Source organism: Galeopterus variegatus, unplaced genomic scaffold (genome assembly GCF_000696425.1).
Source record: "Galeopterus variegatus unplaced genomic scaffold, G_variegatus-3.0.2 Scaffold2927, whole genome shotgun sequence".
NCBI lineage: Eukaryota > Metazoa > Chordata > Mammalia > Dermoptera > Cynocephalidae > Galeopterus > Galeopterus variegatus.
Window position 1 is genome coordinate 58940 of NW_007729038.1, and position 17458 is coordinate 76397.

General features: G+C 51.4%; 1 protein-coding gene across 1 annotated transcript; it reads left to right on the plus strand.

Moving 5' to 3' along the window:
- Positions 1-149: 149 nt before the first annotated feature.
- MMAB (methylmalonic aciduria (cobalamin deficiency) cblB type) lies at positions 150-14773 on the plus strand. Its single transcript, XM_008583485.1, has 9 exons — positions 150-324; positions 1882-1943; positions 4000-4093; positions 6870-6927; positions 9738-9810; positions 10054-10151; positions 10448-10512; positions 12254-12313; positions 14355-14773. The coding sequence occupies exons 1-9, from the start codon at positions 209-211 to the stop codon at positions 14452-14454; spliced, it is 726 nt and encodes a 241-aa protein (XP_008581707.1). The 5' UTR covers positions 150-208; the 3' UTR covers positions 14455-14773.
- Positions 14774-17458: the final 2685 nt, after the last annotated feature.

The following is a 17458-nucleotide window of genomic DNA, read 5'->3' on the forward strand; positions in this document are numbered from 1 at the left end:
CTGCAGCCAACCGTTAGGGGTTCTCCCGCCCCGCTTTTTTCCGTGAACCAATTGGAAACAAGTTCCTGGGAGTGTCCCGCCCTGGGGAGAGAGCCACGGACCAATGGCAAACGGCGGCTGAGCGGTGGCGCGGCCGACTGTAGGTGGAGTAACCCCTGAGTCCGGACGGGAGCCTGGCGGGGTCAGCCCCGATCAAACGGCCAGGCCCATGGCTGCGTGGGGCCTTGGAGGTCGCCTTGGCGTACGTGGGTGCCTCGGCGCCGGCAGGCTACTGCGTCCCCGTTTCCAGAGCCGCGGCCCTCAGGATGTGGAAGACGGGGACAGGTGAGTGTCTGGCTGGGAGGGTAGCTCGGAGATCTGCTGTGAATGGTGGTGTCGTCACCGTGGGTACGTCACACCGTCGTGAGGTCACCGCAGCAACCGCCAAGTGACGTCTCCTCTCAGTCCTGACGCCATCTTGGCAACGTGGGCAACGTCGAAGCCAGCGACGAGGGTAGCTCGGAGATCTGCTGTGAATGGTGGTGTCGTCACCGTGGGTACGTCACACCGTCATGAGGTCACCGCAGCAACCGCCAAGTGACGTCTCCTCTCAGTCCTGACGCCATCTTGGCAACGTGGGCAACGTCGAAGCCAGCGACCAGGATTTCTTTACAGGAGTCTGAACGAAGCCCAGCTATCATCAGTCAGGGCAGGACATATCCCAAGTGGGCCAGGAGCCTTCAATTCAGATTTTGACCCATCTCCAAAGCAGTTCATACTCTTAAGACAGGAGACACCAATGCGATCTAAAGGTGGCTTTCATCATACACCTTGGAACTTGTACCCCAACCCAGATCTCAGAACCTGTAGAGTACCATGAATTAATAATGGGTTAATATATTTCTTTTTTTTTTTTTTTTTTTTGTCTTTTGTCTTTTTCCGTGTCCGGCAACGGATCGCAACCCTCAGTGTTGCCCCCGCACCGGACCGGGGACCGGCAACGGGACCGCAACCCTCGGCGCTGCTCCCGCGCCTCGCTCAGCCAGTTAGCGGGAACCGGTCTGTATGTGGGATCCGAACCCTCGGTCGGGAGCGCCCCCGCGCTTCCCAAGCGGCGCACTTATCCAGTGCGCCACGGGGCCGGCCCCTGGGTTAATATATTTCATAGACCCAGTTATTTAACATTTGAGTGACCTCGTGATATCATATTTTAACTTTGAAGTATGTATTTAAGTTGTATGTTGCTATTTGAAAATGGCAGTTTTCGAACCCTGTTTTGGCAATTCTTCATTTCTGAGTATATTTGAAACCGCACAGAATGGAAGTGGCTTAGGTTTCTTTCCTTCCAAGAGGCCCTGACTTGGTGGAGTACAGGGTAAGAGTTTGGGTAGGGTAGAGGTATTTGGGCACTGGAGTAGGACAGTCTTGGACGTGAATCCCAGTCCTGCCTCTTCCTTCCTGAGTGACCTAGGAAGGCGAGTCTCACTTTGTGAGCTACAGTTTCCTCAATAGTAAAATGAAGGTAATAGGTTGTGCCTACCTTTGGGGCTGTGGGAACGTTCCAGGGATAATTGTGGGAGATAATGGCTGTAATCTACTTAATACAGTGTAGGGTCTATGGGAAGCAACAGTCCTTTCAGTAAGTATTTATTGAGCATCTACATTGAGCAGTGCACTATATCAGCTGCTCTGCAGATATGGACATGTGCCACACACAGAGCTTACCCACAAAGCACCTGCAACTAGAAAGGATGGAGGGGAAAGATATCAACAGGAGATACCATCCAAGCAGTGGGGGATGAGTGCTGTCTCTGAGGTTAAAGCAATAAGCTGGGACCCACTGTAGGAGGTGTCACTCTGGGTATGCCCACTCACCGCCTCTTGATGTCTGTTTCTTATTAGGCTACAGCCTTCCTTGAAGACACCCAAGATCCCCAAGATTTACACCAAAACAGGAGACAAAGGTAGGGTGGGGATAAGCGAAAAATACAAAGAAGGACCTACGGAAGACACCATTTTAAGGTTCTTTGAAATTCTTTGCAGCCATTAAAAAGTATATGATGGGCTGGTCGGTTAGCTCAGTTGGCTAGAATGCAGTGTTATAAGACCAAGGTCAAGGGTTCAGATCCTCCTACCAGCCAGCTGCAAAAAAAAAAAAAAAAAAAAAATGTGACAGATCTCAATATACATCACAAAAATATCATGTGAAATGAAAAATGTCCAAGATATATTAAAGTGATAAAAGCAAGTTGCAGAACAGTCCAGATACTCTGAATCCATCTGGATAAAAAGCATGTGTGTAAAAAGGAAAAAAAAAACAAAAAACACAACCTGGGCCGGCCCGGTGGCGCACTGCTACAGTGCGCCGCTTGGGAAGTGCAGCAGGCGCTCCCGCCGAGGGTTCGGATCCCACATACAGACCAGCCGCTCACTGGCTGAGCGAGGCGTGGGAGCAACACCGAGGGTTGCGATCCCATTGCCGGTCCCGGTCCGGTACGGGCGCAACACTGAGGGTTGCGATCCGTTGCCGGTCACGAAAAAAGACAAAAAGGAAAAAAAAAAAAAAAGCATGTGTGTATGTGTGTTTTCAAATATGCATAGAATAGTCTGCAGGGTTACATCTTGGACTGTTACCTGTGAGAGAGATTGAGTTATGGGAAAGAGGAATGACCAGAATGGCTTTCATTGCTTACTCTATATACTTTTATTCTATTCCATTATTTTTTATAATGACCATATATTACTTTGATAATTTAAAAAACATCAGAACATGATGTTGCACAGAATAAAGTAAGATGCAGAAGAATATATCAGTATACCATCTGCTGAAGCTTAAAACCATGCAGATCACTAGTATATATTGCTTTTGGGATACATATTTATGTAGTAAAGGTATAAAAACATGCATAAGATGTACTTAATGCCACCGAATTGTACATGTAAAAATGGCTTAAATGGTAAATTTTATGTTATGTATGTGTTACCACAATAAAAAGAAAAAAAAAAAAAAGAAGAAAACATGCATAAGAACAGCAAACATCAGGTGGTGGTGTTGATATCCTTCAGCCAAAGACCTCCAGGGACAATCTCTAGTCAGACACAGCTGGGTCAATTGGCCCATTAGAACGAGGGAGATGTCACAGCATAGGAACCGTGGGTTTCCCAGTGAGAAGGTGATGGAAAGGACTTACAGGATTGGGCTTGTGTTGGCTAGTTTGGGGGAGGATTCAAGGAAGTGAGGCTTTCTTCTGGATTTGATGCCATCAGGAAGCAGGGCTAATTTTGTAACTGGATATCTTAATAATTTTTCTCTAGAAGGTGCCAGGGACAAAGAGATGCTAAAGCTGTAATGGGTAAGGTTGCAGTACTCACTTTAGTCAGGAAAGAAGGATGTCTGGTCATTTTTGTAGTTTGGACAGTGTTCTGTGCTCATATGTGATTACAGAGTGGCCTTGTTTTTGGTTTTTATCCATCGCAGTCATAGAGTGGCCCATCTGATGGGTTCTGTGCAATTGCTTGTGTTCAACAGAATATCACAGCCTACCTGGGAGTGCAGGTTTTTTCTTTCTCAGAGGCAGGGGAGAAAAGCAGGAACCATGACCAGGCAGAGGTACAGAGGACTATGATTTTATGTGAAATATAATCACAAGTACAATGTATATATAATGTGCACATATTTGTTTTATTTCTTTAGCAGGATGGTTAGCACATGATTTTTAAGTTTAAAATAAAAGCATATCAGAGAAAAGAAAAAAAAGCATATCAGGAAAGGAGAGGATAGCGGTTACCCTTGGGTTGCAGTGACTGGAAGCTGGTACATGGGGGCTTCTAGGGTGCTGGTCATGTTCTGCTTCTTGAGCTGGGTGCTGATGATGGAGGTATATCAATTCATCAACTTGTACACCTATGATTTGAGCACTTTTCTGTGTATATGTTATACTTCAAGTTGAAAGTTTTTTTAAAAAACAGCATATCAGTGGAAAAAAATCTTAATTTGGGTGGCTAAACATTTTTTCACAGGGTTTTCTAGCACCTTCACAGGAGAGAGGCGACCCAAAGATGACCAAGTGTTTGAAGCCTTGGGAACTACAGATGAATTAAGTTCAGCTATTGGGTAAGGGAGATGGGATTGGCTTTGAAGTTGAGTTGGAATTGGGCCTTAGTATATGTACTTAGTGTGAAGTTTTCATGAATGCTGAGCAGACTCAGAGGTTGCCAACCCTGGCTGAACTTGTCTCAGGCTGGAAGTGTAGGTGGTCAGCTCCACGAGGCTGCCAGGCTGCAGATACCTTTCCCTCCTGTACCAGCATCTGCCTTCCCCCTCCATCCTTGTTTCCCTCCCCTTTCAGGTGAGCATGTGTGTGCCACTGAGGTGCCTACATTAAGTGAAAGAGTCGAGTTAATATAACACATAGTACATCAAATGTGATCCCTGTTGTGAATGTTGTTTTTTAAATAAGCCAAAGTTTAGAAGGTTGACTCAAGGAATTAGTCAGGATGGGCCAGGTTGTGCTGTGGTAACAAACAACCCCCAAATCTCCCTGATTACAACTCCAAAGGTGTATTTCCTGCTCTTACTTCAAGCTCATCACAGAGTGGCTGTGTCTCTGCTCCAGGTAGCTTTTGCTCTGGGACCCAGCTGCCAGGACAGCCTCTGTCTGGGACAAGACCACTCATTGTGGCAGAGGGCAACGAGGTCATGGTGAAGCTCACACTAGCTCTTAAGGCTTCCAGGAGAGTGACACCTCCTACGTATTGACATTTCATTGGCCACAGCTACCCCATCAGTGGTGGGGGCGCAACATGGACTCCCCATCAGTGGCCATCAGTACAGTGGGGTGGGAAGCAACAAATATTTGGGAACAGTAGTACAGTCCACCATGCTCAGCAGCTATTAACAGTGTGAGCAGCCACCATCTCAAGTGCTGGTTCACAGGATCTGATGTGGCCATGTAGTTATAGGTGCGTGGGAATCAGACAGACCTGGCTTCACAGTCTGCACCACTGCCGACTGGCTGTGTGACTTCAGGCAAATCTTTGGCCTTTCTGAGCCTCAGTTTACTGTTCTGTCAAATGGTCTTAGTAATAATATCCATCTCACTGTATTCTTGTGAGGACTAAATGAGATAATTCTGTGTTTCACCCCTAGGACAGTGCCCAGTACAAGTAATAATAATGTTAGCTATTATCATTATTATTGAAACTTCCCTGTTCACGGCTACCACTTCTCAGTCATGAGCCTGATGAGGTGAGATTTTCAAGACAGGTAGTGGGAGGTGGAGATAGTCTTCCAGCAGGTTGGAGAAGGCAGACCGCTTGGTATGTGTGGGAAGTGTGGGGAGAGAACAGACACAGATGAAGTGAGTAAAGGGGAGGGAAGGCGCGTTCCAGTTCAGAATGAGCAAGTCAGAAAGCCATTATCTCTCAGCTGAGGTGGGCAGGAGGTCAGAACACCTCAGTTGTGGGTTCTTCCTTTGTCAGATGTTGACCACACATCTCCATGTGCGAGGCACTGCTAACCAGAGGTCCTCAGTCCTGCCTTGATGGGGTCATGGTCAGGGGGAGCAGACAGACACTAACCGGGCAGCTACAAGTGGTGGGAGCTGGCAGGGGACAAGCACCGAGGAGGAGCCTGCCCTGGCTGGGTTCATAGGAGCATCCCTCAGGGAGCAGACATTTCTTGACACCTCCTGTGTGCCAGGCCTGAGGTGGACTGCCATGATGAAGACAGGCTATGTCCCAACCTGCTTAGCCCTCCCTTACAGTCCAGAGGGGAAGACAACACCCAGACAACCAAGTACATATTTATTTATTCAGTTCTAATTGTAAGATGGGCTAGGAAGATGTATGTGCTGGCTATTCTTCATCTGCCCTTTCACATCTGTCTTCCACCCTTTAGCTCTCTGTGCCTGGGAGGCCAACCTTATCATCTGGTGACTGTATCCCCCCACCCCCGCCCTGATTCCCTGTCTTTGGCTTTCAAGTTGGTCCAGCCAGTAGGAAGCACCAGCAGGAGATAGGAGAGTGGGTGGAGAGAGGACTGGGAGCATATGCAACCTCATTCCCCAGCTGTTTGTGGCTCTGGCAGCAGCTGGGCTGTCTACCTAACTCTGTCCCTGCTGCGTGGCTCCTGTCAGTTGCCCCCAGCATCCAGCTCTCCAGGCTCAGTAGCACCTTCCCCATCCCTTAACCCTCTAGGCTCCTGCCCTTGCTAGTCTTTGCCATCCATTGTCAGTTCCTGTAACTCTGTCCACACCTCTGTGAAGAGTCCCTTTGCAAAACTCCCAGAATCCTTCTGGTGCACCACTGTCTGTCCCTGCCAGGACCCTGTCTATACAGGAGGGGGGTGCAGAGTTCTGAGTAAACCAGAGCCAGAGTACTGACTGCTCCAGCGGCAGTTTGCTTTCCCCACCCCACCCCACCTTACCAGGGAACTCCGACTCAGCCTTCAAAGTCCCACCTCCAGCATTGCTTCCTCCAGGGAGCCCTCCATGCCCCCCTAGCCAAGACCACACAAGGCTTCTGTTGCCCTTTCCTTCAGAGCACTGAGCTCAGTTTGCAACTTCACATTCAGTAGTATGATACGTTATTCACGCCGCCCTCTCCTGCGGGACAGAGCCTGTGCTGGCTGTGCTCATGGCTGAGTTGCCTGGACTTGGCCAGAGTAGATCTTCAAAAGGACCTGTCGACTGGGAATAATGAGCATAAGAAACGGCATTTCTAGAAACAAATACCCCCATCCACATGGAAGGTTACGATGTTCTTACTGTCAGCAAGAAAAATAACACCATGGCTGTTATAGCTAAATTAGCTAAATGGCCTCCCTGAGAATCTATTGTCTTACAGCAACATTACAGTAGAGGCAAATTCTTCTTCGTTTTTCCTCATAGGTTTGCTGTGGAATTAATCACAGAAAAGGGCCACACGTTTGCTGAAGAGCTTCAGAAAGTGAGTAACATCGTCTCACTCCAAGCTAGGATTTTTCATCCCTGAGGCCTAGTGGCCATAACTGGGTTTTCCGTCCAGCCATTACTTGCTTCCTCTTGGTGTCACCTGGTGCTAGTCACTCTCCCTCTGTGAGTCTCAGCTTCTTCATCTGTAAAATGGGGACAGACGACAAAATCCACAAGTGAATGGTGAGGATTGCACTGAGTGATGGGAACGTAAAGTGCAGTGTTCAACCCATGGTGACTCTGCCCTCTGGGGCACACTGGGCGATGTCTGGAAACATTTTCAGTTGTCATCACCTGGGGATGAAGGTGCTACTGGCATTTAGTGGGGAGAGACCAGGGATGCAGCTAAATATCCAACAATGCATAGGACAGCCCCCACCAAAATGGCAGTGGCACTAAGGTTGAGAAACCCTACGTAAAGTGCCCCAGCTCGTGCCACAACACAGAGTGGAGCTTGGGGAGGCCCAGCTGCAGTAAGCCCTCAGCCAGTGGGACTGATGCTTCATCCTGTTACTGTTCTGTTCATTGACAAGGAGGGAGCCTCTGAGCCTCAGAGAGAACTTAAACACAGAGACAGGGATGCCACCCTGGGACGCCTTGTGACATGACTGAGGTTTCTATCTACACGTGGACCTGAGTCTTTAGAAACTGCTCCCTAGAGGGTTAGCCAGCGGCCCAGGCTAGAGCCCAGTTGGGCTCCTGGGAGCAGACAGAGGGGAGTGAGTAGGGCTGCCACAGGCTGTGGCTGCAGAAGGATGGCAGGCTTCATCTGTCAGAACATTCTGTGAATGAGTCAGCTCCTGTGTCATGGATAATGAGGAACCATGCACATCTGCAGTGGTCATTTCTATATGTTGTGCTCATCTCTGAGCAGGGTTTGCAGAGGGAAAAGGCACCAGTACTTCATGACCCCCTGTCTTTTGGGCCACAGCTTCAATGTCACCTCTTCCAGAGCCCTCCCTGGCCACCCTGCCTCCAGCGGGGTCAGGAGCCTCTCCTGGGTTTCCACACCTTCTAACCACAGCATCAGAAGGAGTGCTAACCTACCTGTTCACCTGTCTGCCTCTCTAGCAGGCCTGGGCACCATGACGGCAGGGACTGTCTGGTCCACCTGGGAGCTCAGCTCAGCCCTGAGAGCCACTCGCTTCTCCATGGGTGAGAGCTGGGTAGCGTGTCCGCTGCTGTCCTCAAATCACCCCATCTGACCCTCACAGAAGCCTATTAGGTGGAGCTTAACATCAAAATTTTATAGGGAGCAGGCCAAGGCTCAGAAAGGCTGATTTGCCCAGGTCTTGCAGCCAGGAATCAGTGGAGCTGGGATCTGATTCCCAAACTGGTATTGACTCTCTCCAGCCCCTGTGGTAAGCGCTGCAATTGGCCATCCAGGGGGGTGGTATTATTCCTCCCCCTTCCACTGTGAAGACATAGACATCAAGCGGTTGAATAACTTACTCAAGGTCTGCTGGTCAGCAGCCCAAGAAAGGTTCCAGTCCAGTGTTCGGTGGGCAGCCTCTGCTCTCACCTCTGTGGCCTGCTCTTTGCACTCTGTCACAGTGGCTGTCTTATCAGAGGTTAGAGGTTGTTTGAATAACTTACTCAAGGTCTGCTGGTCAGCAGCCCAAGAAAGGTTCCAGTCCAGTGTTCGATGGGCAGCCTCTGCTCTCACCTCTGTGGCCTGCTCTTTGCACTCTGTCACAGTGGCTGTCTTATCAGAGGTTAGAGGTTGCAGACCTCCACCCTACCTGCAGCCCGCCGTCTAGCTTGAGTGGACATTGGCCAGGCCCAAAGTCTGAGGCAGTGTTTGTAGGTTTTGTTAACACAGGAGCACATTGGTCATTAGTCATGTAGGGGCCTGGTCCCTTCAGCAGACCTCACTAGGCCACTTCTGCTCCCAGCAAACCTGCCCCTGATAGGTAGAGCACAGGCCTCACTCAGCCAGGCTTCCTGCTCCCGGAACCCACACGCCTCAGCTCACACAGTCTCCCAGTTCCCTGTTGTCTTTTTTCCATGTCCGGCAACGGATCGCAACCCTCAGTGTTGCCCCCGTACCGGACCGGGGACCGGCAACGGGATCGCAACCCTTGGCGCTGCTCCCGCGCCTCGCTCAGCCAGTGAGCGGGAACCGGTCCGTATGTGGGATCCGAACCCTCGGGCAGGAGCGCCGCCGCACTTCCCAAGCAGCGCACTATCCAGCGCGCCACTGCGCTGCTCCCGCGCCTCGCTCAGCCAGTGAGCGGGAACCGGTCTGTATGTGGGATCCGAACCCTCGGGCAGGAGCGCCGCCGCGCTTCCCAAGCGGCGCACTTATCCAGTGCGCCACCGGGCCGGCCCAGTTCCCTGTTCTTACACTTTGGAAAGCACTGTCATGTTTGGTCTCTTGGCCCAACTGTTACAGGTTAGAAAACCAAAGCTGTCAGTGTGGAGAAAAGAAGAAAACCTCTTAGGGCCCAGGTATGTGGGAGACACAGATCAGGGCCGAGAAAGTTCCTCTTGCTCATCACCAAGGCACTTGATGCTCATCGTCAGCAAAACTCAGCTGCCCCCATGGGAGCCTTTTCTTCCCTTAGACTCTGCAAGAGCCATGCCAGATCCCTGCTCAACACCGCTGGTGGCCAATGAGAATGTTGTGCTGAAGGTTCAGGAAGTTTGTCCTTAAATGTTGGATAATTAAAGGTCAGACAGTCTCTAGCAAGCCAGCCCTCGCACACTTTGCAGGCATGTTAGGTGGCACCTCTGCACGTGGAACTACATTATCTTTGTCAGGCTGCCACAGATCTTCATTCATGCCTTCTGTTGCTTCTCCAGATCCAGTGCACATTGCAGGATGTTGGCTCTGCACTGGCGACACCACGCTCCTCGGCCAGGGAGGCCCACTTAAGTAATTCTCTGCACCTGCTGTGGGAGTTCACAGGGCCCTGGGGTTGGGAATGTTACCACCTGGGAGCCCAGTCCCCCAGGGACCCACAGGTGGACTAGTTGCCTAGCTTGTAGCTCCTGGGAGGGAAGGTACCTTCTGAGCCAGGGAGGCAGGACACACAGGCAGAAGGGACATGGGGCGGTTTCCTCGATGCTCTGGTGGACAGTGGCTCACAGCAGTTCCTCCTGCCCCTTGATTCCTCAGAACACACCACATTCGAGGCGGGGCCCATCCTGGAGCTGGAGCAGTGGATCGACAAGTACTCCAGCCAGCTGCCCCCTCTCACAGCCTTCATTCTGCCTGTAGGTAGCGGGCAGCCTCACCTGGGGGTGGCTATGGGCCAGGCATGTTGTCAGAAATACATGGGCTTTGAATAAGTCCCTCTCTTTGGCTTTCAACAGTGACAGAAGCTGTCCTGCAGTCCCCCCAAATTCTTCCAGGTCCTTGCCAGCCCCTCCCCAGCCCTGCCCCCTCTGGAGGGGGGTGCCAGTAACACTGTCCAATGTGGTCAGGGCCTGGACGTTGGAGGAGCTCCCTGTCCACAGCGGGCACACCTCTCTGGCTCCTGCCCCTGCCCACACCCGCTTTCTCCTTGCAGTCGGGAGGCAAGAGCAGCTCCGCACTGCACTTCTGCAGGGCCGTGTGCCGCCGCGCCGAGAGATGGTAAGGGGCCTGCGGGGAGGGCGGCTGTGGTGGGGCTGGCCCCGTGCCATCCGGCACTCATGGATAGACTGTCACTGTGCCAGGTGGGTACCAGACAGAACAAGTCTCTGTCCTCAGAGCCCTACATTGTGGAGGGTAGACAGCAACGCATGACTAAACAAACTGATGATGTAATTACATGTGGCTTGTAGGTCCAGAGGGTTCTGCCTTTATCCTGAGGGCAAGAGGAAGCCATTGATGGGCTCTAGACTAAGGGGTGACATGAAAGGACTTCACTGACTGCTCAGTGGAGAAGGGTCCAGAGGGGTCCTTGTGGTCTTGGGAGGCCCAGATGGCAGCTGTCAACAGGTGAGCCACCTGCTGACCCAACCCCTCCCCCAAAAGCTACTGACAGGCTTTTCAAGGAAAATTTGGAAGAGTAATTGCAAAATTTCCCTTTATACCACTCATAGACCCAGGCTGCCACCCAGCCTTACAGAGAGAGAACAAAGCCCTACTTTTACTTAACAGACGGGTTGTGCCAGGCACTTTATGTCCACAATTTCATTTATTCCTCATGAGAACCCTTGGAGAGAGGTGGTAGCAGCCCCCACTTTACAGGAGTCAGGACACTGGGGCTCAGAGAGGTAAAATCATGGCCAAGGTCACCCGAGTGGTCCATGGCAGAGTCCAGATTCAAGGCCAGGTCTGTCTGTTCAAACTGAGCTCTTTCCACAGCCCCACATCACAGAGGTTTTGTCCTTCATGAAAGGCTCTTGAGCCCAGATAGTTCCTAAGGGATCCTGGGGAACAGAAAGAGCTTTGGCTTCAAAAGAAAAAAAAGTCATTTGTACAAAGCCATCGACATCAGCAGTGCTTCTAATAGCAAAAAATTGGAAATGACCCAAAGGCCCAACAAACGGAATGGCCGAGCAGACAATGAGTCCTCAGTACACCAGACACTAACATAGCTATCGCAATGACAACCGTGCAGACTGTCGGTGAGGTGGGGACAGGTGTGTGGACACCTCCGGGTGGAGAAGCTCCTCGCTGACTGTGAGGTGCCCACAGAGGCCACCTGGAGCTACAGGCCAGCCTGGACACACGCTCTGCCAGGGCCACTAACCAGTCATGTGGCCCTGTACAGGGACAAGAAGCTGAGGCTGGGGTTTGGGGGAGTGCCTCCCAGCAAGGGCTATGCAGCAGAGGCGATGTGCATAAAGGGCCCAGAAGGGACCGGTCACATCGCTGGTGCTCATCACATGACTGTCTCCTGTCTATAATGTCTGCATACAGACTGGCACTGACGCCAGGGAGTTCAGAGTTGTGTGGAGCTGGGAGCCTGGTTTGCCTGGGTCTTTTTCTTCCCTGTGAAGTTGCTCTATGTCATAACTTGGAAGGGGCTTAGAGTGGTAGCCCCTTGGGAATTTAGGGTCAGTACTCCCTTCCTTTGAAGGCTGAAGGCTGACCACCCTACCCAGGGAGGATAGCAGGCTGGATGGTGGTAGAGCCTGCCCCCTCAGCTTCCTCCCATCCTCTGTCCCTCCCTGCCAGGCCCTCATGTGATGCGCTCAAGGAAAGGCGGTTGGGTGACCTGTAGAAACCCACTGGTGATGGATTTTCCTTCTCTAATGCCACTGGTTGTGTGCAGGTTCAGGTCAGGTGGCGGTGGGTTGGAAAGGCAGGTCAGATGCAGGCCCTGGGTCCCAGGGTGTGTGGAGTCCTATAATGTAGCATGATGGTGTGTTTCCTCCTTTTCCAGTGTGGTGCCTCTTGTCCAGAGTGGAGAGACCGACGCAAACGTGGCCAAGTTCTTAAACAGGTACTTCAATGGAATTTGGAGAGTCTCTCTCCTCTGAAAAACGAAGCACACTTAGGGGGAATGTCAACAACACAGTGGGCCTGAGGAGCTGTGCCGGGCAGTGTTCTTTCTCTCAGCCTTTGATTAAACAGGTACTTCAATGGAATTTGGAGAGTCTCTCTCCTCTGAAAAACGAAGCACACTTATGGGGAATGTCAACAACACAGTGGGCCTGAGGAGCTGTGCCGGGCAGTGTTCTTTCTCTCAGCCTTTGTGCGTGTCTGCTGGGTGCCAGGCACTACATGAGAGGCACTGTGAATGAGGCAGACACTGTGCCTGTCCCTGGTGAGGTTAAGATCTTGTTGGGAGAGCCTGCTGTAAAAACCAGCAAAGAAGATCCTGAGTATAAAGGGACAGTACGGTAGCCAGCGGTGCTCTCAGAGGCTGGGTGCCCAGAGAAGGCCTCAGAGGGTGTCTTGATGGTTACTGCCCAGGGAGCCCAAAGATCAGTCACCCTCCCAAGTCCCCAGGACAGTGTGAACCGAGAGAAGATAGCCAGGCTGAGGGTCCCCAGAGGTTGGCCTCCATGGCAGGAGCCACACTGGGCCCAAAGCGTGGTCTGCTGGTTTCCGCTCCCGCCCTGGCTCATGCAGTGCTAGGGTGAGCAAGGAGCCCAGTGGAGCCCAGGGGCAGGCAGAGAGCTGGGGAGAGGAGGAAGGGGTGGGGGCTTCACCCCTGGAACCTGTCCTGGGTGCCCAGAAAGTGACCTCCAGCCAGATCTGGCCCCTGACTGTGGACGCTCTTCTGCTGGGACACGGCCTGGGCTTTGTGGGTTCTGACTAGCTCCTTTCCTCCTGGGAGGGGAGTCTCCCAGCCAGCGAGTGAGGAACGACTCCATTTTCTCTTTGCAGCAGCAGCCGCTGGGGAGCCTTCACTGTCCTGTAGTGTTGTGTTGGCCAGGTTGGCTCATCCCTCAGCAAGGCCTCACAGAGCCAACAGGAACCAAGCATGTCGCTTCCCTCCAGGAGCACGTGGTCCAGGGTGGGGGCACTTATGCAGAGCAGAATCTCTTTCACTGTCCCCAAGAAGGCCAGCAGTCATGCCACCAGGAGTTAGGACACATGGGTCAGGAGGTCCCAGAAGGACATGCCATGGAGCTGGCCTCCGAGGGTAGGACTGGGCAGAGAGAGGTGGAGGAGGGTGGTGGCCAGGTGGAAGAGCTTGGAGGACCTCCCTGTGAGCATCTTAAGGGCAGGCACGGCACCTTCTCTCATGTTTCTCTCCACCACCCCCCGCAGAAGGCGTCGGACATAGATGCCCCATCACTGTTGGCTCAGAGGAAGGAGAGGGAGGGACTAGTTCCAGTCACTAGAACACTCCAGGCCAGTGCTTCTCAACCAGGACATTGGGCAATGTCTGGAGATGTTTTTCGTGGTTACAAGTCGGGGTGGAGTGTGCTACTGGCATCTCGTGGGTAGAGGCCAGGGGTGTTGCTCAGTGTCCTACAGGTCAAAGGACAGCCCCAGCCACAAAGAATTACCCAGAATGTCAGTAGTGCTGAGTTTGAGAACCCTGCCTAGGGCTCCTCTCCTCAAAGTGTGGTCCTCAGCCCAGCAGTGTCAGCATCACCGAGGCAGTCAGACCTGCAGAATCCTGGGCCTGGCCCTGGCCCAGCCCTCCCAAGTCAGAATCTTAACGTCAACAAGACCCCAGGTGATGCCTGTGCATGCTCCGGTTTGGGTAACGCCGGTCCTGGTCACTCAGAGATGCAGAAACCAGCACAGACAGTGGTCCAAAGTTGCCTGCCCTGTGGGTAGGGTGGAGGCAATGGCCTTGTCCTGCAGGCACAGCCCCAGCCCTGGAACTGGAGCTGGGCCCTTGGCTGTCATGGAAGCTGGCCTCAAGTGCCATCCATCAGGGCCAAGTTGGCTGAGGACCTGCCATCCCCACATGATGCTCCTGGGGGCACATAATTTATATTTCCTCCTTGGAGGCTAAAGTGGGAAGTGAGCATTGATCTCTCATTTCAAATTATTCCCTTTGCTTCTCTCTGCCCCTCCAGACTTAGCGACTATCTCTTCACATTAGCCAGATACACAGCCATGAAGGAGGGGAATCAAGAAAAAATATACAAGAAAAATGACCCATCAGACCGAGCCTAAGGCACTTTGAAATAACAGAAAGGGGGAGCTTTGTAGACCCCTCCATGGTGACAGCGGTGAAGAGAGTTTACCTTTCTGATGTCCTGGCTGCAGAAGATGTCATACAGAGGGGCTGGAAGTGGGTTTTTTGTCCAGACTCAGCTTTGTTTCATACCCTCTGCCAACTCCCTCAAGAGACTGTGGCCGTTTGAGAATTCTGTCCTTGCTGCCCCAGGCTGGAAGAGGGAATGAATTCAGTACTGCAGAAAAGAAAGCTCAAGTGATTGCTGCGATGAGAAGGAGCTGTGCGGAAAAAAGAATAAAAGTGGGAATGGCTTGAGCCGCACGCGTGCGTGCGTGTGTGTGTGTGTGTGAGTGAGTGAGTGTGTGAGGGGGGGGGAGGAAGGGAGGAGGAGTGGGAGCCCTCCTCTGCCAGCTCAGCTTGTTCGAGGATTTGGAATGGTACCAGAGGCCCTTGGAACTGTAATTGTGATTTACCTGTGCCAAAGGGGCTTTAAATGTCTCATTTATAAAGGGGAAGGCAGACAGGATTTGGAGGTTTCGTTGCCTCTGAGCCACCCACCACCACCACAGTGCGGGGAAGAACAGCTGCAGATTGATGGCTGAGGTGTCAGAAACACTCGACCTGCAGTGCATGTGGCGGGGCTGCAGCTTGAGGAACCCTCTCTAGAAGGGCTGCCTCCATCAGAGCTGGAGATCCTGGTGAGAACAATGCTACCACGTAAAGGCAGCTATTTCCTGCCCAGTTGGACCAAGTTGAGGGTCCAAGGCAGAATGTATTCAGCTTGGGAAAATGAGGTCTTCAGTTTCCAGCGAAGCTGACACCGACGAGACTTATTTGTCTGCTGTTGCACTTGGCTGGTTTATGCCTCTGAGATCCATGCCACGGCTGTATTTAAGTTGTCCCCACTGCTCCCTCCTGCCATGAAATGACACTGGCAGTGCCAGCTGTGTCCTTGGTAAGGGGGATATTCATGAAGGGCAGAGAGGCAGCCCCGAGAAGCTAACGATTCCACGCTGCTAATTGCAGGAAATGACTTTGGAAGGGCAGGCTCTTGCCGATCGTCAGGGCTGAGATGCCTGGTGAACTCAATTCAGCATCATTTATTTACCAAGTGCCTGCTAGCATGGGGCACCACGCTAGGCTCCGAAAGGCTGGTCACTGCTGTCCTTGCCAGCACATCAGCAGACAGTAAATTCTCAGTGGCGGGCATGGTTTGTCTTCATTCTCACCGCCTCACCTGCTAATTTTGCAGCAGGGGCAGGTACGTTCGTGTCTGCTGGGTCTTTTCATTGCTGGTTGGCTGTGGTGGTCCTCAAGCCTCAGGCAGAGAGGGTGAAATGCAGATCACTGGGAGTGAGTGTATATGTCCCCACCTCCGTAGTCAGCACCAGGAGTGGTCCACAATAGGTGCTCAGTGTTTGCAGACAGAACTGAAAACACGAAAAGCACAAGTGGTCAGAAGGTGATGGTGTTAACTGCTGGGTACTCACTCCAGGCACAGCCAGGGAGGCGGGTGTTCCAAGAGTTTGCAGCAAATCACTCAACGTGCTTAGTTTTCCCTGCACCTTGAAATCTTCCTGGAAAGAGCAGGATGTATATAATAAAACAGCAGCCCACTCTCCTAGCCATGGTAAAGCATAGACTACAAAGGACGAGAGAAACAAAGTACATCATCCTAAAGTGATGATGTTTGAACCAAGGCAGTTTGCTTGTTGTCAAATCCTCCATCAGGAGTGGCTGTTAACATGCTGCTTCCCAGGCCTCCACTTCTCTTCTGTCTCCCCCTTCACCAGCAAACATTTCCCTGAGAAACCACCCAGGAACATGGCAGACTCACCATCTCAGCAGGTGTTCCTCTCTTGTGCCACTAACTTGGGAAAAACAGAAAACTTGCTTTGGGGGCCTGGAGGATGTGTTGTTTGAAACACTGGGTCTTCTGTAGTGAATATGAGGCCATATTAGAGCCCAAGGCAAAAGGAAGATATGTACTATATATATATGCTGATCAAAATATCTTCCCATCTTACAACCAAGTGAGGGAAGTTAATAAAAGCTCTACAATCAAAAATCATGACTATTTATAAAGCCCTGTGTTGCCCAATCAGCATGGTGTTGTCAGCCCTGATAAATGGTCGTTTCCATTGCACAGTAATGCAACGTTCAAAAGAAACAGCAGCCTGTTTTTATTTAAAATTGTGATGCCTTGTTTATTACAGACTTTTTTTTTCATAATTTTTGAAAATATTGCATGAAAATATTCTCTTCATTACTGCGGTTTTTGTTCCATTGCGCAGTAATGCAACGTTCAAAAGAAACAGCAGCCTGTTTTTATTTAAAATTGTGATGCCTTGTTTATTACAGACTTTTTTTTCATAATTTTTGAAAATATTGCATGAAAATATTCTCTTCATTACTGCGGTTTTTGGCACGCCCATACATTTTGCACCCAAGAAAGTGCCTCCCTGCCTTGCCGTTGTCTGGATGGGGCTCCCTGGGACACAGAGGTTAATATCATTACCAGACATGAGCCGGTGGCTGGCTCTCCCATCTGAGAGAACCCCACAATAACACTGCCTCCAGCCAGCACTGGGGAAGGGCTTGCTATGTGCCAGGCCCTGAGCCAAGTGCTCCACAGACATCAGCTTATTTGAACCTCAGGCAGCCCCAGAGGGAGGCCTCTACACGCTCCACTTCACAAGTGAGGAAACTGAGGCTTAGTGAAGGGAGCTGACTTGTCCTGGTGAGTCGGTGCTAAGATGGGAGGCCAGGATGTGGCCTTGTGACTCTTTGCCCAGTGCTCTTCACCTTCCACCCCACTGCTACTTGACAGTCGTTTTAATCACGACCTGGGCTGCAGCGAACAATGCCAGGCACTAATAGATCCTGCTGTCTCATCTCTCAACCTAGTTTCCCTTAACTGATATTTCATGGCTATTGTTAATGTGCATTTTTCACTGAGTAATTTCCACAGCCTGAACTTGTAACACATCCCAATGACAA

Excerpts from the sequence above, each read along its gene's own strand:
- MMAB (XM_008583485.1), top strand. The coding sequence starts at position 209 with ATGGCTGCGTGGGGCCTTGGAGGTCGCCTTGGCGTACGTGGGTGCCTC. Across the intron at positions 6,928-9,737 it reads TTGCTGAAGAGCTTCAGAAA|ATCCAGTGCACATTGCAGGA; the intron begins GTGAGTAACATC and ends TTGCTTCTCCAG. Across the intron at positions 12,314-14,354 it reads GTGGCCAAGTTCTTAAACAG|ACTTAGCGACTATCTCTTCA; the intron begins GTACTTCAATGG and ends CTGCCCCTCCAG.